The sequence below is a fragment of the Lates calcarifer genome, linkage group LG4 (genome assembly GCF_001640805.2).
Source record: "Lates calcarifer isolate ASB-BC8 linkage group LG4, TLL_Latcal_v3, whole genome shotgun sequence".
Taxonomy (NCBI): domain Eukaryota; kingdom Metazoa; phylum Chordata; class Actinopteri; family Centropomidae; genus Lates; species Lates calcarifer.
Window position 1 is genome coordinate 11,735,646 of NC_066836.1, and position 22,852 is coordinate 11,758,497.

Genomic DNA, 22,852 nt, shown 5'->3' on the forward strand with positions numbered 1-22,852 from the left:
TCTGGAAATATTGGAAATGTTTCCTCAGCTGGAAATGGTTCCCACTCCACAACCCTAATGCACACAAACAAACACAAACACAAACACACACACACACAATATGCAGTGCCACAGGCATCAATAAAGTCACATCTCTGTATCGCCGTGCACTGATCACGCACATACAGACACAAATTCAATTGTCCTAATGACCCCTTGTTAGCAGAACGGAATCATTTCATAGAGAAGGCAGTAATACACCAAATTGGCGTTTTTCTTGCTGCTGGATGAAGTGCTGCAGTGGCTTAGGTATAGCAGAAATGAGCGGGAGACCCCGGTCTGACCCAGCACAGTGCCAAATTAGCCTTGGAGACTTGTAATTGGTAAGCTGATGTCATTTGGAGACAGACATCTGCTGTGGCGCAATAATGAAGCTCTGTCTAAGGTAACAATATGACTGGAAAGCCATTACACATCTGCCAGTGATTAGGCAGGAGGGAGCGCGCGCCCACTTGTGTATTCACATCCTCACTTTCACACACAAAATGCACAAACTTGTGGGCCAGAACATGTTGAAAAGGAAACTGTTGCATGATATAATGCTCCTCAAAGGCAAACGAATGGGTGCAGCAATTTATTGAGGGAAAACAAGCTTCCATTTTGACTGGCGCAGAGGAGGGCAGGACGCCAGGAGAAAATGGTCTTGTCTGCGGAATAAGGGGGGGGAGTCAGTGTTGGGTAAAAAATGGACCTGACTTTCCCACCGATGTGGTCTTCATAATGCCCACCTCTGTTCTCCCTATCTCCCGCTGGGGAGGAAATTGAAGTGTCAGACCATTGGGTGCTCTCAGAGTATATGATTTTAGTTGCTGCTGCCATTGCCCTGGTTTGTATTGGTTTGTGAAGCACTCATTTCATCAAAGGCAGACAGCTGATCTCGCTGCACTCTGTGGACATGGGAAAAAATAATGCCGAAATAATAGCAAATTGAGAAATTGTTGTGCACAGGTTTGCAGGTGAAAAAGATAAAATGAAAGACAGAGATGAGTCATCCGCTTCCTCAGATGACCCCAGAATAATTTGATGCACATTAACCTTAGACAGCGTGGCTTTGGAGGCATGCTTTGAAATAGGTTCTGATTTGTTTTTCAATCCCATGTAATAAAAGAAACAAAAAGAAACCAGACCTGTCTGTACAGATAGTATAACTGCCTCCTGTATTTGTCACTGGAGATAAGGAAAAGTTTAATGCGTCAGAGGAACTGTTTCTGGTTAATTCAGGTTTCTAACAACATGCTTGTTTTTGCACTTCTGGCCATTATTTCAATTACCTCAATAACACTGCACTGAAGGAAGCGATTGCTAAGGTTTGGGATCATGGCAACACTGCCTCTGCTATGTCCAGCAGGGAAGGATACACAAGCAATCAGATTTAAGAGAGTAGTTAGTAAATCTGGGACATGCTTACTCGCCTTCTTGCTGAGAGTTAGATGAGACGATTACCACTGTGCTCATGTCTATATGGTAAATATGAAATAAACATCAGCACTCCTGTTTCCACTCCAAGCTAAGCTAACCGACTGCTGGCTCCAGGCCTTTGTTGCACAGACAAGACAGGAGAGTGATATCGATCTTCTGATCCAATTTCCAGCAAGAAAGCGAAAAAGCATGTAGCATTTCCCAAAATGTCCGCTTAGTTCTTGAAAGCATGTTGTAAATGTTTTGTAATGTACTAAACTGCTTTATTTGGAGGTAACGCCCAACATGAACACAGCAAAGAAAACCAGTATGTACTCAAAACTGTGTCGGTCAAAACCAAACCAGAAAGTCGTTCTGTAAACTGCAAAGGATGTTTACAACAAACTGTTTGGGGAAGTGATTGAACTGTTCTCCTCTGTTTCCTCTTCCAAACAACCTGGGCTTTGTTTAAAACGCGCGATCATATGACTGGTCATGTTTCGTTCCCTATTGCATCTTGTTTTAGAGATCTCAGCAATTAAATCAGTGTGTACAGTGTTATTATTATTACCGGGGGGGAATGATGGCAAAAAGCATGAAAATAAACTGAAATGCAGCCTTATTTTTAATGGAAGGTTTTTTGGACTTGAAGCCCTCAGTTGGCATGATGATAAATAAACTCAAGCTATGTTTTGAATTGCTCTAGCTACGTCTCACAGCAGATAAAGTGTATAAGGCTCAGCAATGTTCAGTCTCCCATGTTTGAATGTGGGTCATGAGTGCCAGAGGCAGCCATTTCACCAGGCCAGCGTACGTGTGAGGAGTCAATTCCCTGAAGGGTTGCTGGTATGTCATTAGACCTTCCTGCTTAGTTCAGCCATTATACAGCTCCGTCGCAGTTCCTGTCACCAACTCCTGACCCCTCCGGTGTGCGAACCCAGGGAAGGTCAAGCGGGAGTCGGGCTGAAATTGGACCAAAGGTGATGGATGGCTTCGTTGCATGATGTGCAATGGCCATTGTTTCTTCTGCATCCAGCCTCGGGGGTGATTGTCATTCCCCATGAAATCAAATTACACATGAATAATCAATGTACTTGTTTTAGATTTGAGATGATACTTATTAGTGTGGAGTTGAGTAGGTGTTTGTCAAGTGCCCGCTCGCTTCGTCGTGTTTGTATATCTGGGTTGTTTGTGCATCATCACAGGGTTTATATTTATTCTCACGTTTATTTTTACATCAGGATGTCTGCAGTGTTTTATTTATTTCATTTTTTCTCCCTTTTTCCTGGGAGTCAGCGTGCATGCCTGTGTGTGTAGGTACATGTGCAACTGAGCAAAGACAATTTTGAAGGGGGATATTAGAGATGGATGGATTACTGAAAATCTTCTAAAGAGGGACAATCCATCATGCACGCTTATTAGGCACACACCCTGATTCTCAAATGGCATTTTCTCTATCATATCTGCTGTCACCGCGATACCATCCAGACATTCAGCTCAGCTCAGCACGGCTCTTTCTCTCCTCTAACTCCTTCTCTCTCTTCACTCTTTCTCCTCCTCCTTCCCTGCCCATGACTTTGCACAAACTGCAAGCCATTCAGGTTGCCTTGGTAATGTTAATAGGATTAGCAATGGCTTATGCATATCCACCATCCCGTGTCTGGGCATTGATTAGAGCAAAACAGTCGCCTGCACATCTTTCCTGCAGCACACTGCACAAGTACAAACACTCTGCAGCGTATGATGTGGTCCTCAGCTCGGCCCCCCCTCAGTGCTGTGGCTCTTTTAATGTGTCAAATTGTCCCTGGGCTTGTGCTTCACAGACAAGAAGATTAAAGTTTCCCCTCGTGTTCCCTCAACTCTCCTCGCCGCATTTCGAACTTTAAAATCTTCCTTCGACTCAGCTGAACCCCCTCCCTCCTTTCCTCTGCGCAGCACAGGATGTGTTTACCTATTTAAATAATCGTGCCCAGGTTCGGGGGTTCACTCGTCACGCTGCTCGGCTCACGCCCATCTGTTCCATGTGTTTTCCCCAGGATTATGACCTCAGTCAGCTCCAGCAGCCCGACACGATAGAGCCCGATGCCATCAAGCCGGTGGGGATCCGCCGTCTAGACGAGAGACCCCTCCACCCCGAGCCGCAGTACCCCATGAGGTCAGCAGCACCCCACCCCGGAGACATTGGAGACTTCATCAATGAGGTAAAAAAAAAAAAAAAAAAAAACACACCAGCTAGCAACAGTTATTGAAAACTGAAATCAAATCCCAGGAGCTGGGGAAAGAGCTGAAATGAAAGGATCAGTGCTGTCAGAAAGCTTGAATTTCATTTTCAAGTTGAATGACTTTCTCATAATAAATTTGTATCTAAATAAACAATTTGGCTCAGTATGGCGGAGTTAAGCACCGCCTTCTAGTGAGAGAAAAAACTTAACTTTAAATGGAATCAATTATTATTAGAATTGTTTTCATCTTTTCCCAGCAGAAAGAAGAAACTTTTCTCATCTCACATATATCCACTCAGACATGTACAAAGCCCGAAAAAGTACATGATGCTAACTCACTTAGATATAATTGTTTTTCTCTTCACTTTCCGCCAAAGTAGAGTTATAGATGTGTCAGCATAGAAATAGGAGATGAGAGAAGCAATACATTGGCTTTCTATCGGAGTGCACTGTTCAGAGTGCCCTCGTTTGCCTGAGGCCATCATTGACTCCAGCATGAAGGGAGAATGTAAAATGAAAAGAGCAGTCATGTATTTTTCACAAGCTCCAACAGACAAGAGTTTCGCAGCATTACAAATGGAGTTCTCTCCTAGTTTTTGGATGGCGCCCATGTTTTTAGATTAGAACTTGCTCTTTCAGCTCTGCTCCCCGACAATCTATCTCTCAGATCCCTTTACCCAGGCACCACTCATTTTCACTCTCGCCCCATCTCATGAATACACCTAATACACTTGTCGTAACAGCAGATACGGAGTAAAATTTAATGTCTCGCGCCGTCCAATAAGGAACAGTTTGACAACGCACGGCATCCTTCGACAGACTTGTTATTTCAATATTCTCGCAAGACCTTCGAGACTTTTTGAGTCTTGAGGATCCTGACCCAGAAAACACCCCCTCCCCACCCTGCAACCAGGCAATGTTGATCTGTTTTTAGTCCCAGATTTGACTGTCGCTAAAGCCCAGTCATGGTTGCTCTGGCGCTCGCGCGGGGCTGGAATCTGACCTAACTGATAAGGGCTAGCTGCCAGGGGGGGCGTCTGATCTTCATCCTGAAACGTGCACACGCCCTGGGGAGCTCGTGGCTCTTAATTACATTAGAGTGACATAAAAATTAGGCGTGGGTTTAGCATAAGGACTTTAACCTCACAGTCGGACAGACAAAAGACTATTAGCCACCTCCTGGTCTGTTTCCACAGAGGGTGGGGGGGGGTGAGGGGGATGGGGGGTAGCATTAAATACATTAGCACCAACTTGACATGACCTCTGCTGGTCACAGGTGCCACAGAGAGAGACAAAGCTGGAGTGATTGCATTCAGTGTTTTGCATAGTGCCTTGTTTCAGGGCTTTGGCAGGGTTGACCGTGCATAGAGATACCAGTGGGGTTTGATTACACGTCTCTTTTGTTATCTGCGGGACAGAGCGGCTCCAAAAAAGTTAGGACGGTTCCCCATTTTGCTGAGAGTTGTGACTGTCGCCAGCACAGCGGATGACTCAGTTATAATGAAATTATGGAGGAGAGTTGTGTGATTGACTAACCTTATGAAACTGCCAGTGGAGTTTTGGTGGTACATAGAGGGGGCTATAACCAGCAGAGCGATTATGGTTGTAATTGTAATGAACGATCCATCTGTCATATTTCCCACCAAATTATCAGCACCACAGCCCTGAGCAAACACTCAACGAAAGCTAACAAGTGGAAAATAATCGCTAAGTGCCCAGGCACTTTAATTCAATCCATCTTTTTATTTGAGAGCATTTCAGCGCTATAATGGCAGCATAGAGGAAACAATAAATCTTTGACAAGTTCCCAATGAGCTGAGGTCTCGTTTCTCCTGTGTTATGTTGCTTCCACTTCTTTTAATTCATTTATTATATGTTGGGTGTCCTCAGCCGTGGCAGTAAGAGGGAGAACCCAGGCTCGGATCCAAAGTGGTTCATGGCCAAAGCACATCTCAACTCCTAGATTAGCAATCTATCAAGTCTCCCGAGTCCCGTTAAAGAACGAGGCTGGAAATCAATAACAATCCATAAGGACCTCTCGTGATGCTGTGAGGATTTCTGGGAATGCCGAGCACAATCTTCAGAATAGAACCACCCCCACCACGAGCGCCACGAGCTGCAAGATAACACATTGAAAGACACACACGCACACACATGCTCCTCTCATTTCTGCCTCAGTTGAGTCTTGTGCCTGCTGCTAGTGTTTAGGCAGGAGTCAGATAAATATGAAATATTAAAGATATCGCTATCTAGATTATAGATGACAAAGTATCAGCGCTGGAGTTCTACTGCTTGTGCAAGGCCCTTGAAGGGAGAGGGAGGGAGGGAGGGAGGGAAGGGGTGGGGGGAGCTCACACAGGGGTCAGTTGGGGGATGGGGAGATGATTCCAGGCTGCTGGTCTCGCTCAATCTTGGCTTTTGATCAAGCAGCAGATAATCCTACATCCCAGAAACATCAGGAGAATCCCAATGAAAAAACACAGAGGAAACTCACAGGAACACTAAAGCCTGATTTCCTGAACAAGTGGAGGCAGAAACCACTGACTGGTTTTAGGATAGATTAGCCTGTTTGTGTGCAGCAGTAGGTGGCGGGGGGTGGGGGAGCCGCGCTCACATGGCCCACTCCTTGTTGCAGACGGTGTCGGTGTACAGACACAGCTTAATCTTTTCATCTAACCATGGATTTATTTCCTCCTGCACAGGGACTCAAGGCAGCAGACAACGACCCCACCGCTCCTCCCTACGACTCCCTGCTAGTGTTCGACTACGAGGGCAGCGGCTCCACAGCTGGCTCCCTAAGCTCCCTCAACTCCTCCAGCAGCGGGGGCGACCAGGACTACGATTACCTCAACGACTGGGGCCCTCGCTTCAGAAAACTGGCAGACATGTACGGCGGAAGCGACGACTAAGGACACACAGCCACTTCTTGAAGGATGAGAAGATGGAGAGAGAGAGAGAGAGAGAGAGAGAGAGAGAAAATGAAGAAAAAGGAAAGATTTCCTGTTGATGGACATCTGCAGCTTCTGATATTCCCCCTGAGAGAGTGACGGAACTGTGACAGAAAAGAAACAAACAAACAAAAAAAAGAATAAACATTGATTCAGAAAATTTTTTCAAAAACAACCAACCTAGGCTTATTGTTGTAGTCTACGCATACATATGCTTGTTGAAAGCTTAGGCATAGGTCATGGTCCAGTTATGGAGGATGTGGGAGGGAACACTGGTGGACTGTCGCCACTCGGATTGTTGGTATTGAATGCGCTCAGTTACACTTGAATTTCACAGTACAGAAGCACTGGGATATAATGTGCCTTTTTGTACATTTTTTTGGATCTAAATGATTAGTTTTATGTTCAAGGCTTTAATGGTACTGACTTTTGGAGTGATTTCAAACAAAGTATGTTACACTCTGGTATGCTTCTACATGCTTTTTTTCTTTGGTTACACAATGCTCCTGTTTGTTGAAGATTATTTAAATAAACTACAAAGAAAATGAAGGATCATTTGTTAGCTTGGATGGAAAGAAAAACAATTAAGAGCAGCACTGTACAGTACGCTAGACTTCTAGACTTTTTCACTAAAAAATTAAAATTATGCAGCTGGTTGCAAATAAAGGGAGTTATGAATCATACTTTTGTAGCAGATTTTTTTTCCTTTTTTTTTTGAAGTGATGTAGTATTTTACAAAAACAACAAAAAAACTGTTCTGGTCTAATCTATGTACACTTCATTTGCCTTAGTCATCATCTGATATTTTCAAGTTTTACTTCACTGTAAAAAGATGTGTGTACATAATGTTTTTTTTTTTCTTTTTCTTTTTTCTTTTGATGTAGTATATGAAGAAGTGCAAAAAGTTCCAAACTTGTAAATGTATAATTTGGACTACAAAATTCAAGTTTTTTGCATGTTTTTATCAACAAAAATGAAAAATGTTGTTTCCCAAATTTATTTACAAAGTGAAAAAAAATAAAAAATCTGGGTGACATTAAATGTGTAGAAGTTAAGAGAGTTTTTTTGTATAAAACATGAAGAAAAAAAAAACACGTTGATAAAAATTGAAAAGTAGTGATCTTGTCAGCACAACTGTTGAATTTGTACCAAAAAGGGGGGGGTGGGGCGGGATGACATGCTAGGCACTAATTAATGAATCAGCTTTAAGACTGGAAAAGGTTTTGGACTTAAGCCTTGTGGATAACCATGTGTACTGGAAAAAACAAATTATACATCTCTGACCCCAACCATCCAAATAAAATGCTAATTTTGGAGCTAAAATCTGCCTCTTTATTTATTTGTTTTTACCCAAACTCAGCATTGTTGCAGAGGCGTAATTAGATTGCGAACTGTGCAATCTATCTCAAAGGACAATAGCTTTAAACAAAACATAGTCCATTGGACGATATTTAGCCAGAGGGGAGAATAAATCATTTATACCCTTATTTATTTGTTGGTTGCGCGCACTTTATAAAAAAGCTAAATGCTTCAGGCCCATACAAGTCTGTAGATGATAAGTTGTGTGAGTTGGAGGCTAAGAAGAAAACAATACACTCATTCTGTAACAATATCTGTGTATCCCTAAGCCAAGTCAAGGTCAGAAGCTCATGGAAATGCCAAATCCATCCAGCACCTGTCTGCTATCAGGGATTTGTACTGTAAAGTACTGTAGGTCAAATTGGACTTGGACCTCAAAATGAAGAACGCATCCAAAAACTGCCCCTAGGGACACTGCATGTATCTGGACACCTGGGACATATAAAGGGATGAAGCCAAGAATGACACGTGTGTGTGTATGTGTGTGTGTGTGTGTGTGTGTGTACTGTATGTGGTGGTGGATAGCGGCAGTAACGATCTGTTCAGCTGTCACGTGCACGGCGTCTTTGGATGATGAAAGTCACAGAGCGTCAGGTGTTTAGCCTTCACCTGCCCTTCCTTTCCCCTCTCTCCTTTATTACTGTGGGACTTGTAATGCACAGAGCCACCACTCGCACCCGGTTCAATGGATGTGGACATGGCTTATTAATTCAGCCAAATTAGACAGGGAGCAAGTTTGGTTTTGTAGTCCTCACACAAAGCACATTGAACGTCTATTAGAGAATAACCAGTGAACCGTACTTGCCTTTTGTTTTTCCACTGGTGTAATCAGTGTAGCTGGTCTGTGTTAATCAGTTCCACATCCCATACCTCCTAAGAACACCAGCAGTTTTTCATACCTCCTCCTGAATGAGCCGAGGAGCTGCTGTAAGAGAGTTGTTTTCAAATGACCCCGTCTGGTGCATATCACTTATCTTAAAAGTATGCAGAGCTATGCACTCCCATTTGCCAGAAGCAACACAAAATTTTGCAGTGCCCAGTTGGATGAAATGTTAAACAACAAACTGTCTGACCTCGAGGTGTTGTTTCATCTGCAAGTGAGTCAGATTTGTTTTGCCATATCACTTCCTCTAACTTTGAGGTTTTCAAACCAGATGGTTGGTTCTTCGTGTATTTCCTTTTGTTTCTGCTTTCCTAATAGAGGGGTTATACCACTTAAACCTTTGCCTAACTGCTTTCTTTGCTTTGATCTGGGGCAGGAATAGATGTGGTTAGTGACTCACCATCTGAGAAGGGCTTCATCAAATCCTTTTTATGGCTTAGATGTGCCCAAAGTTAACAACCGTGCAGCCAAGCAGGACATTGTTTCAGGGGAAGGTTTTACACCATTAAAGGAATAGTTTGACATTTTGGGGAATTTTCTGGCAGAGAGGTAGATTGGAAGGTCAGTGCCATTGTTATCTTACCCGTGAACTGTCCAATAAGACTACAGCCAGCAGCTGGTTAGCTTAGCATAGCAAAACGACTGGAAATGGGAAAAAGGGCAGATAACAAACATTACTAGCAGTCTAAAGCTCATGAATTTAACTGAATCAGTTAAAACAAATGTGATTTGTTACCTTCATATGGAACACATACAGATCTGTTTACCTCTGTCCCCAGTCTTTGAGCTAAGCTATGCTAACAGGCTGCTGACTGTAGCCTCATGTTTAAGGGACTGATATGAGAGCAGTATCAGTCCTCTCATCTAACTCTCCGGTAGGAAGTGAATTAGCAATATCCCAAAATGTCAAACCATTTCTTCAGATAATACGAAAGGTGAACAGCTCCACAGTTGCAGCACAAACTCCTGCGTACATTTGTCCAGTTCTTAATGCTGCCTTTTCCCCCAGCTTTAACTCCTCTGCAGGCTCACTCCCACCCTGCCGTACTGTCATCTTGATGTTCAGATTGCTCCAACGGGTTCATATCCACCAAGCAGTCCAGTCCTGTTTCATTTTTTTTTTTTAACCCTCAGCAGGGGGAGGAAAAAAAGAAAAAAAGAATTGATATTCCAGCACTGCACTTCAATTTCACAACATGGATTATCCCTGAAGGAACGCTGGCAATCTAAGAGAGCTCAGGACACAAAGGCAGCCACTACACAGCTCCCTCACAATCCACACTCAAAATATACAGTTCTGTGTCGTTTATAGACATGCAGCATTAGAGATTGCTAAACAGTGCAATGAAAAGGGTCAGCCTTAGTTAGAGTGACACTGGAAGATGTTATGTGGGAAATTAAGGAACAATATATTTGAGGATTCTGCTCATTGACGTTGACGGACTGAGCAGTAATTAGAATGACTCTTATGTGCAAAGCATATTATCATTTATTTGCCATATGGTCAGGCAAGGATGGGTGAAAAAAATCACTCAAAACAGTATCTCATTTGCACATTTTAGTTAGCTGACAAATAAAAATAGTAATGCAAGGGAATTTTAATATGCAGAAAATTATTTGCAAAGCTAATTAAGTTGGATGGGAATGACACGAGTTTCATCTGCCAGTTTATGCAATGTCTTTGACACTCAAAATGCACTCACGCATATATATATTTTAAAAAAGCAAACACCTCAGGAATACAAAATTATAGATAAATAATTGCGATCAAATAATAGGATCATTTATTGGCTAGCTTTGTTGTCTTTGTTGTCTACTCTGAACTGAAATCTGGCTCTCATGTGCACATTTAATTCCAGTGACTCCATATCTTTTTCCCATTAGATACTGCAATATGTGCCGGGCAGATTATTGTCTTAGTTTTTATTCGAAATATTAACTCCAAATACGAGGAGGAACTCAACTTATAACCCCGGAGTACTCCCAAGATGTTCTCTTTGGAAAATGGCTGCAGATTGCTGTTCTTACAAGCACCCCAGGGCCCCTTTTATTGACTGTGAAACAATGCTTTCACCAACACCCCCTCACCATCGCAGATTTACAAGACAGCTATCCTCAGCTCCTCAGCATGTGTGTGTGTGTGTGTGTGTGAGTGAGTGTGAGGATGTCTGAGCAAGTGTCACACAGCCACCCAGCCTCCATGGGGGGACTGTCAGTAAACATGCAGAATACAGACTAGAATCCGATGCAAACCAGTTTCTAAGTTATGCTGTTCCTGACCTTTGGTGGACTTTGCGAAGATGGATGCTGCCCAGGCTATCGATAGAAATTTCTGGCCCGCAGCAGCAGGAGCATATTTCTTATGGTTTTCCAGCCCCTGCATGCTACCTTCGAATGAATAAGTAAGCAGGCCAGGATGACAGAAAGAGCGAGCACTGTGCACGCGCAGCCTTTAATGTATTTGTGTGTAGACCTAGTCACTCGAGTGGAATCAATCAATTTAATTTGTACTCTGTTGATCTCTAAGTGTAATATTAGATCAATTTGTTTGGATTGCTTCACACACACACACACAGAGTGAAAGGGACCTGCTCTTGAGTCCCTGTTTTTTTTTCTTTTGCGATCACACCAACCCCCAGCTATGATCTACAGCTCCCCGTGTTCTCACTGACTGCGGGCAGATATCTCTCGAATGGCTTACTCTCTGTTTCAGCAGATATTGTTCTGCCTCTCTTCACGATACTGATTTATCAGCTTTCATTTATCAGGCCCCATCCTGCCATTATTCTCAGTCCACACACACACGCACACACACACACATACACTTAGCCATGACACAGTGGTCTCAGAATTGAGGGTGGGGGGGGGTGCGGGCAGTGGGAGTAAGTGTGGGGTGGAGGGGTGGCGCACTGGGACGTAAATGATGAACGCTGTTTCTTTCATAAGATGCATATCGGCTGAGCATGAGATTTTCGGCTTGTGTACCAACGTTCAATGTCACTTTCTGCTGCCTACGAGTGCACGGAAGGCATTTCTCATCTTGCCGTGGCTTCTCTTGCATGAATGGTTGATGCGCTCCACAAAGGACATGTAATCATAAACCATGCACACACACACACACATCTACAGACACCCAGGCCCTTCCCTTTCTCTTCCTCTGTCTGTTTCCATCTACTGCTCCTTCATCTATCGAGCGCATGCATTGCACTTAGCCTTCTTCATCACAACCTCAAAATGACTTTAAAAAAAACCAATAGCATTAAGCAACCATGCACTCTGGAGAAATACTTTATGATTTTTTTATCTTCCTGCGAAATAAAATATGTAAAAATGGAGTGAGGAAAAAAAATGACAAGGGAAAAGGGGGGAAACAAAGACTCCCTCGAGAGCCTTTAGATTTATTCCTGCTTTTAAACACTTGACATTCCATCACCCTCTTGTCATTAAGGCTTTATTTCCCTTGGCCACAGCCACAAAATAACTGGATAATTTTCCTCCAACGAGAACAAATATGTTACTGTGGTCTTTGCTGCTGACTAGTGAGCGACTTCCATGATCAGTGGCTAATAAATGTGCTGAAGGCTAGACAGCCCTGAGATCAATGTGCTGCTGATTGTACAATGGGGTCGTTATATTATTGTCTATACGGAGCACAGAAAAGAGGCCACCGGGTGTAGGCCAGTCTTTCCTGTCTGCTGACTCTATTGTAGTCACCCGTTCGTATGGGTAGCCGTGGGGTAGAGTGACGAGAGTGACAAGCCATCAGCCAGGCAGGAACAAAACTCCAGAGCGCAGTCAGTCTAAAGAACATCAGCTTTCATTCTCACATTGTCAAAGAATGCTAGATGTGACACGAGAGCGCACATCAATTCAAGTATGTTTTAATCAGCCCATTATTTGTTTGACATCTGTAAAATGTCAGTTATTACACGAATTACAGCTCATTACTGTAACATAGCAATGAATTAGTGACTAAAAATCATTAGTCAGCTCTGACATATATGTCAAACCATCCTCTGTGGTTGGCTGAGTAGTGATAAACACAGTGATTACAAGTAGCCTTTAATCCTTTTTACACTTCTGAGTGAATTGACAAAATTCTCATGATATAATAAATAGTTCCAACTGGTATTTCATGTATTTCATGATGGTGCCCCAGCTACTCTCAAAAGGTGTAAAATAGATTTTACACGGCGACTGGATGATGTTAAATGAGTTTTCGCCCTGCCGCTGCCTAATCTCTCTTCAGGCCATCGTTTTTACAAATGCCTCCTTCTCTTGATTTGACCCTTTACCCTCAATTCTAAGTGGAGAGGAGCTTCAAAAGCAGGGTGGCTTATACTGGGAATGTCTTAGCTCTCTGTCGCAGAAAGTTTTTACAAGCTGTGTCCTTTAGAAGTCCAAAGTCCAAGCACGGATTTTACTCAGGGGAGATTTCAGAAGTGTCACATTGGGCCTTATTGCTAACCTGCGAGTCCTCAGCTCATTTGCATGTCTCCTGTGGATGGAAGAGATAAAAAAAGAGAGAGAGAGAGAGACAGACGGAAAACGGAAAAAAAAAAAAAAAAACACAATCCAGTTATTGCTGCACTAGATGAAATCTTCAGAGAGGTTGATTTATGTTGGTATACAGCCACCACATTATGGAGCTAAATTACTTTTTATGTTGCATCCATTTTATTACAGCCATAATAACGCCTTAATAACTCCTACACTGGATTGAGTATAAGAACAGAAATAACTGTGGCTGCTCCACACAGTTCTGAATATTTCAGAAAATATATCTTGGTATCTAGCTCTGGAATATATATTTCCTACTCCTTTCTTTTGTGTTCTGTTTGTGAGTATTTTTAGCACAAAAAAACAGAACAGGACTGACTAGCAGCACAAAGAAGGATCCTTAACCAAAGCAGTGAGAGGACTGCCTCACTCGACTTGTTTATAGCGGGGAAAAATTGTATTATGGGCAAACAAATACACAGACAGGCCAGATGCTACCCAATCCTGCAGTGCTGGGGAAGGTGCTGTGTGTGTGATGCTGTAGCTGAAATTATTACAGCACTGGAAAATTCCAGATTTCACAACATTTACCCATTTTATTGTAAAGATCAACATTTACATTCTGTTAGTTTATCTGTGTTTACAGTATGCATTATGCAGTATTATCTTCTTTATCAAACTGTTTTTGTGCGACATCTGCCTAATCTCTACATCTCTGAGGGAAAACTGCTGCCAGCTCAGTCTGGTTTTATCTTAAAGCCCCTACACACACATGCACGCTCGAGTTCTTAAAGATACAATGTTTAGATGCTTTGTTTTCTCTCTTGCAGTATAGAGACTATTTCCGCCTGTAAAAGAAAAGCACTGTAACCAAAAGACAGATGAAGACAGCAGTGCCAAAGCTAAGAGCCCCATAAACTCTTCAGTTTATAAACAAGCAGAAATGCATGCCTGCCAAGATGGATAAATCATCCTCATGGCTTTAAACCTCAAACACAACTCAGACCTCTGAAACCACTTTATTATCAGTATGTAGAACATACTGGAAGTGGTTTTGGTCAGGCACACAAACAACAACAATGCGTGAGACAAAGATGCAACAATGCCTGCGTGCCTTTTCTTATTGATGTTTGAATGTTGTTGTTTCTGGCAGTAGTATCCAATGGAAATGACAGCCAAGAAGTACAAGTGTTCAGTGAACATATACAGTACATACAATGTTGTGCAATGTACAGTAAGCAGTATGTGAACACAGATAGCTCCAGATGCAAGTGCCAAAACATTAAATAGTTGGAGTTAAATAGACAAATGGAAGTATTTATTAATCTGTTAGTTAATTTAATTCCCTGCCTCAGATATTTGAGACATCATTCACCTGATGTTATGAGACCTCACGAATCCCTTAACATCCGCAATTCCTTGTTCAATTAGACTGACAATACTGTAATAATAACACAAATTCATACTAATGAAGTGTAAAACATGGCGGGAATGATACCCAGCGTTGACACAGGACACTGGAGTTCCATCTCATTATCCCCACCTATTGACACCATAGCCTGAGCCGCTCATTGTGAATGCAGCCCTACGTGTGAGTTCATCGATTTCCCTCATTTCAATATGGTCTACAAATTGCATCTTTGCGTCTGAAAACGTCTGTACACGCCATTTGTGTGTCTGCATTTTTGAACTGCACGGCCTGATGCGTTTTGGCTTCAGACACGCTTTACACTCAGTTGAAAATACATCAATAACAAGGTATCCAAGGACTGAGACATCAATTGCATATGAGGCCGAGATCGATAATTAATTTAATATAACACACCACAGTCTGAGATCTGTTACTGCCCATTAGAGTCTTAAATAGGAACCATAGAGATGTCATTAAGACACATTAGTCATGTAATGACTGTGCAAAGCCAATAACTCCACGGTTATAGTTGGCTGGGAGAGAGTCATTAAACATTCATATGCAAAATAGCCTTTAAAAGAATTTAAACAACATTATTGGCTGGTAAAGAATCCAGATTTGTAATAATAATAACACAAGTCGAGCTGAATGAAAAGATCCTGAAGTGTGACTCAGAAGCGGAGGATATTGCCACCCTGTCAAGGAACAGCACTGCACAATAATGTGGTAGCATGACCTTGTTATCCTGGCGTCTCGATGTGAGCTCCAACACCATTAATGGCATGATACTGTGATCAATCACACCTTATAATAAGAAAGAGGTGAAGCTTGTCTCAGTCCTTCACCTGATTCCCTCTTTTACCTGTTCTATTCTTTCTGTCTGCTCTCTGACACATTCAGCTGGTTTTATTGTTTTATTGTACTGCTGTGGGTTTTTAACAATGAGCCGATATTTCTTACCCCAGTTTTTTTTCTTTTTTTTTATGGAGGTGCTGGTGTCATTTTGAGACCTAGAGAAACCTGTCATAGTGTAACTCCTCAGTCCTACCATAGCTTTCCAGTAGCAGGTCACTTAGATTTTGTACTAATGAGAGCTTGGAAGGAAAGATGGCACTCAGCAAGTTTTATAGAATTTGGGAATACCCAAATAAGTGGTGTTCAAATATTTGATAAAACATCAATATATCCCTTTAACTTGCCTGCACAGTGGAGTTAAATGTGTATTTTGTTCAATTGCAGGAAAAATAAAATTTGCAGTCATAATGAAGACCTAACATGGCTAAATATCTGTCTTCTTTAGAGAAATGTCTCTTCTTATTTCATATTTTCTGCACACAAACATGTATATTAGGTATATTTAGTGCATTTTACACAAGAAAAGAGACAGAAAAAGGATTACCCCTATAATCATATAATCTCTTTTGACAAAATATCCACCAGCTCTAAAATGAGCCATTGTAAAAGCACCACGGATAATCTGATCTCCAACTGAATGCACACAGTGAAATTCCTTTAAGTACACTGTAAGAATTCCATTTAATAAAGCATATTGTATGCATGAGTGATCCTGAAATCATTGCCAAACAACACCCAACAGGTAGCCATGAATATTTCTCTGTATTTATTTATTCATTTGCTTACCTGCTTGTTTGCATATGTATTTAACATTTTGTGGAGCCTCTGCTCTCTGTCCTGGCACACACAGGAAGGACCTGAGCAGAATGGTAATCCCTACAGCTGATGAGCACGTTCGGGGGACCACTGAATAACACACAGGTGGATCACTGGCCATCTATCATCATTGCTGGACTATTGGGCACAACCTTATCAAGGACGACATTCATGTTTACACATTTGAAATTACCTTGGATGAATATCTGATATGGCTTTCTCTGGTGTATTACTCCATATGCTTCACCGATAATAAAGTGTCACTGCTAGAGATTACATCAGAGCAAACATTTTCTTAAAAATTCACAATGTCTTGTAGAGAAACAAACTAAACCACCAATTAAAATTATTTACATTTGACTTGTGTAAAAAACATACAAAAACTACTCATGAGGATGGATTGTATAGAATAAGTCTCCATTTGGTTTACAATTAACCATATGGTGACACCCACACACTTGTTTCATTGTTGATGTTTAGCCCGCAAACTTCTGGGCTTATGGGAAATAGTGTTTGTTAAAAACGCATAAACTCTGCTCTGTTTCAAGGCATGATTTTTCATCGTTAGAATAGTTTCAAATGTCTATGTTTTTTTTTCCCTTAAATTTCAAAACCAGGAAGTTTGTGGCATTATAACTGCTAACAATTTTAGCCACTTAGTCCCTGTTCACTACAGCTGCATTGAAGTAATTCTAAACCAAATAACTAAAGGCTGCTGCTGTTAATAAAAACTATGTAACAGCAATAACCTCTTATTGTATTAAGCTTAACAAGGCTGCCTAGGCTACCTACCTAGCTGGCTAACTAGCTAGGCTAGTTTGTGGCTTGATTTGTGAAGAGATGGTGTTACTTGTGTTAACTAGCGCCTGTTGGCTAGAGTGACCAAAGTTGTCTGACAATCTGAAAATCTTTGCTACCTAGTCATTCAACTAAATATAGATAGCATTTGCTATGATGTTGCTGCTCTGTATATTGTGTTTATTTACATAAGCAACATTTAGTTGGTTGGTTCATATTACCTTTGGCCTAGTTGTTGTTCCAGCTAACAAGAGCTAACTGGCTAAATATGGCAACAGTTGTTAGCTTGCTTGCTAAAAAGTAAGGCGGCAGTGACAATACCGCCATAAAAAGCAACACTGGGAAATAAAAAGTTATATTATGAAAAGTGAATGTGACATAAAATGTGTCTCTAAAATGCCATTTAAAAAATAGACTTACTGAATAAAAGTGTCAGCCGTAGAAACACCCATTGAGTACCCCAATGGAAATAATTTAGAAAATTCATTATAAAGAGATGAGATAACTCAGTTTAACAAATGTAATAAATTATTGGTTCATTTTTACATTTTACACAATTTGTTTGTTTAGAACTGAACACTTTGTTTTGAGGTCTGTAAGAAGCATCAATGGACATCAAGCATTGGATACAGTCTATTATCTAAATGGCATAATTGATGTGAGAATATGACTGGCTGCATTCCACCAGTAACCCTGCAGTGTTTGGCAGGAAAAAGCCATTGTCTTCTAAGCACTTGACTTGAATCTTCCTCTGAGGTTTGATCATCTACCATATGAAGGAAAGAGGGGGACTGGGGGCCCTTAAGCAGAGGCACTCTTCTCTTTTTGCCAATACCAACACACTGCATCTCTCAGCACCCAGGGACAGTATTAAGGTGAACACATTTCCTTTGTGTTTCAGACACTGTGAGGGCTGGCAGGATTTGGAGAGACTAAATTGGCGGAGAGAGGGGAACCTTTGGATGCGTGTGGGTAGGCTGCAGTAGGAAAAACCAATAGGAGCTCCTTTTTCTTGAGAGGACACCCACAGACTCCAGTGGGAGATGTTCTGACTGAGCTGCCTACAAAACTGAAGGTGGAGAGAAGAAGAAGAAAATAAAAGCAATGGAGAAAAAAAAGTAAATTATTTGCCCAATCTACAGTGAACAAACTGTGGGATACTAGGTGTTAAAGAATCTGCTCATACCCTGTTTAGCTCTCTCAAAATAACCCAATTTAGACAATATTATACAGCATGAGGGAATTAGCCGTTCCCAGGGCCCTGCAGGCAAATTAGTGGGACACTTGTACCTGCATGGCAATGCTTACAGGCATCCTGTTCAGCATTCAGAGCAAAGGGAAACACATTAAACAAGTTAACAATTTGTGACTTTGGTACGAATGCCAGTTTTCACACTTTGACACAGGTTTCTTTGTAACAAGTGAAAAAGAGAGTGAAAAAATCTCACTTGAACTTTGTCAGATATAGGAATATATTTCCACAGTCTTCTAATTATGAATTGCTCCTGGGGTATGATATCATGCTCAAAATGTTTTATAATTTAATGCAGTGATAATTAGCACCAATCCTTGCCCATAATAATACATGTTTATGTCAACATTCACAGGACTTAATATTGTAGATGCTGTAAACAGTCATGTAATGTTGTTAACTCCTTCCCTAAAGCCACAGAGGAGCACATTACAAACCATAATGTTTATATACAGCTGGTTTCCACAACAGAAACAAAATATAAACCTATATTTATGGTAGGACATGGTTGCAGGGAAGGTCGCTCCTGCTTTATGAGGGCATTAATATTTCAGGTTTCTCTAAACCCACAGGTTTTCCTACAGGTGAGCAGAAAGGTGAAGAGGCACTGACCCACTTCAATAATGAGGAACAATGAGATCCATCCGAAAGCAAGCAAGGGAAGGGGTTTGACGATCCCTCGTGCACAGTGTATATTTTATTCATATGGATATTAACACTGTGCTGGAGTGGGGATAAAGACAATGATTAATATCAATATCTTGACAAAGGAAGTGTCTCTAAAACGGTTGGCCAATTTGTGCTCTTCACAAAACACTTTTGTAGAAAAGACAAAAAGCTGGGTGATTAGTTAGGGCTCATTGGTCTTGGAACTTGGAAACAAATGAGGAATGCTTTATATGCCCTGTTCCCTTGTAAGCCCCCAACCCCCACCACATATACACACACACACACATGCACACACACACACACACCCCCTCCGTCCCACCCAAGAAGTGGTACCAGTGATTAGAGTGCCATTAGTTGAGCACGGGGGAGTTTCAGCTCTGGACTGCACCAGATTTATGATGGCGGGGGCCCACGCACCAGTGACCCTCTTCAAGCTGCCCCTTTGTAAGGTTCCGCCATAGATACAGTTAATGGATGCACACAATGAGCCTCAATGGCCCTGCAATGATGGATCTGGGGCACTGTGAAAAGCTCTACAGACAAACCTGGTATTTCAGATGCCTGTCACCCAAACTTAGAAGTGGGAGGAGTGGGAGCAGGGCGCGCACTGCAGAAATGTTGCCGGGAACATTTGGAGAAATATAATTGGGACACAGTACAGTTATTCCTAAGCGGTGTTTTAATTGTACATAGAGGGAACAGATTGGATTAAAATCTTGCCAAGGAACTGACCCAGAAGTGTCCACTGAATACGATCTTATATGCATATATGTAAAGACTGGTACACACAGTATACACAAACACACACACTTTAAAAGCACAAGCATGCATAATGTAGATTCAAGATAAAGCATACCATTTACACTTTTTCAGTGAGCTAAATACAAATAATGTAGGATTAAATTTGTATTTTATGTCTGTGAATAAAAATTTACCTGTCTCAACTGTAATACACTAACAGCTACACTGCAATTTCTTAATTTAGTAATAATGTCAATATTTATTGTTCATTTTTTGTTACAGTGCAGAGTTTTCCATTACGTCTGTATGGTAAGATTTTCTTAACTTGTCAAGACCCAAATTTTCAGGTAAATCTACCCTAAACTGTCATCTGTTTCTATTTACCTTGGTATTTTTGGAATCCAGTCTTCCATTACTTTTCAGATCGATAACTTTTTGACCATAACATTTTGAATGTTTTCACATAGGTTATGATTAAGATTCACTATGTTTATCAGCAGATTGCAACTAAAATAAATAAAGAAGAAACTATTTCTGCATAAAAATGTTTCTGATGTAAACAAACCTTTATCAAGAGAAAAGATTAGAATTAGTTGTTGTCTAGCGTCATTGCGGTTATTAACAGAGCTGTCAATCAATTCTGGAGCAATAAAAAGATCCATTGCTTGGTTCTGAATTTATTTTTTCGTTTGATTCAAGATTGTTTTGCCTTAAACACAACCATATTATTCTAACCCCTAATTGATGTGAGTGAAAAATACACCAGCAAAACAAGCCGTGTGGCCTGTGTAATGATCAGAAAAGCCTGGAGCTGTTGTATAATTAGGAAGAAGGGTGACCTCTTACAGACGGATTGAAATCAGTGAGCATTATTTACAGCTCTGCACTCCCTGACACAATTTGGCTAACTCCATATCACACCCACCTCACTACCTCCATTTAATTCCACCACCCTATTACCCTTTTTTTTTCCTTTTCTCTGCTTGCCCTGTCCCCCAATCAGCTTCTCGTCCCAATGGGCAACCATTAAGCCTAATACAGGAGTTGTCTGCTGAACTTTGCCTCCACTCAGTGCCTAATGACGGTGCTTGGTGGGTATAGATGTCACATGTCTTTCTCCCCTCTACGGGGATGCAGCTCCTACCGGCAATGCTCACTGCAGGGGAGAGATGTGGTAATTATGTGCAAGTAGGCAGATTGTGAACATGATACAGAATGGAGGTTGTTACCTTGTCAGTTTGATTACAATGTACGGTGATGACCGCACCTCACACTCTGACATGTGTTTTGTTGTTATTGTTGCTGCCTGTTGTCACACCTCAGGTAATAATATGATAACTGATGAAATATAGGCTTGTCTTTAATTATGTGCAGTTCCAGCTACTACTTCCTGGCTCTCTGTAAATTCACACCACGAGTGAGTGTATGGGCTGCAAAGCTATAGCTTGACATTAGTGTGGTAGTTATGATTAATGGATCGTAACCACAGCCCCCGATTCCATCCCATGAACTGCAGTGTCGGAGAAACTTTGTGTTGAGGTGATCTGTTACACTACAGAGCCCTCCCCCTGCCCCTCTCCAATCATTGTACACAGTGTTCTCTTCCACTCAGCAGCTTTGATCATGCTGAGATTGTTTGCTCAAGCCTGTCACTGCTCTTTTTTTTCCCTTCCAATCATTCTCAATGCCAACAGTGTTGTCCCGAACTCTGGTGACATGGAGAAAAAAGGAAATCAACAATGGGCCTCATTTGCCAAACAAGAGACACAGAAATGTGTACTGAGAGCCCTGCTAATAATGTGCAATCAAAAATAATTAAACTGCCAGTTAGACTGTGGCTAATCTTTACAAGCGTTTGGCAAGAAGGTTTTGTGCTATGAATCTGTTTTGGCTTTGGATTCTGATGCCTGTCAAGGCACTAAACAAATGTTTGCCTTCCCAAACATTCTGTAAACATAGATAAACTGGGTGTAATAAAACAGTCTTCATATCATTATATTACCTTGGGTATTACATTATTTATCTTTTGTTATTTTTATGATCATTTAAAGCTGTGAGACTTTCCATGGAAACAATTTTAGAATGAATCTCATTTTTTCTTATCTGCTCTGTATTTATTACGTTTAGGGATGACAGGCTAAAGCAAACAAATATAACAAAAAAGAAACTAGATTCACGTTTTCCAAAGTGTAACTGCTCTCATGTGCATGTGCAGTGACAAGTGTATTTTTTAAATTAGGTTAAGTAAACACCGGCAGCAATCAGCTCCTTCCTAGAGGCATTTTCCAAAATGTGCTAGTCCAAGGCACCGGATCAAGAAACACTTCCTCTTTTGAGATTGCTCTTTTTCTTTTTTGTCATTGCACAGAAACGCCGCTGCTGCCAAGGACCATCCCTAATCCAAGTTCATGGTCACTCTGTGCACAGAGGAAAATACCAAAGGCTTGGTGCAACAGATAGTGAGGAGGAGAAGAGGGATGACAGACGGAAAGGTCACATTGACTTCTGCAGCTAATCTCCATCCACTCCAGTCAAGTATACACGGTGACAGACAAATGAGCTCCTCTGATACATTAACACTGTAAATAAATCTGCCCATTAAGCATCCCATTTCAATGCGCAGGTGCTACTTTAACCTCGTACGACAATATCTCTCCTTTGTCTCCTGCTGGGCAATCTCTCCATTAACACCTGTGATTTAGACTCAGATGAGTCTATCACAGGTGACAGTGACAGGTAGGTCCCTCATTATACTTCATATACAACTGATATGAGTGCAGCTGTGCACTTCAAAAGAATTCCTGGATGCCCTTTTTGCTGCTTTCAGTCACTTTATCATCCACCATGTGGCCAATGAATTACAAGCCAAGGCGGATAATATAAAAGTGTGTCTCATGAATTATTCTTCACATATATTTAGCCTAAAGAGGAGAAACTGTTCCATTTAACAAGGAAAATATT

General features: G+C 41.4%; 1 protein-coding gene across 1 annotated transcript in view; it reads left to right on the forward strand.

The window, feature by feature from the left end:
- cdh2 (cadherin 2, type 1, N-cadherin (neuronal)) overlaps nucleotides 1-7,930 on the forward strand; it is a 58,891-nt gene extending 50,961 nt beyond the window's left edge. Inside the window, exons 15-16 of the mRNA XM_018676541.2 lie at nucleotides 3,474-3,638; nucleotides 6,362-7,930. Of these exons, the coding sequence (XP_018532057.1) occupies nucleotides 3,474-3,638; nucleotides 6,362-6,568 (372 nt within the window). The 3' untranslated portion in view covers nucleotides 6,569-7,930. The remainder of the gene's footprint in view (nucleotides 1-3,473; nucleotides 3,639-6,361) is intronic.
- The last annotated feature ends 14,922 nt before the right edge of the window (nucleotides 7,931-22,852 follow it).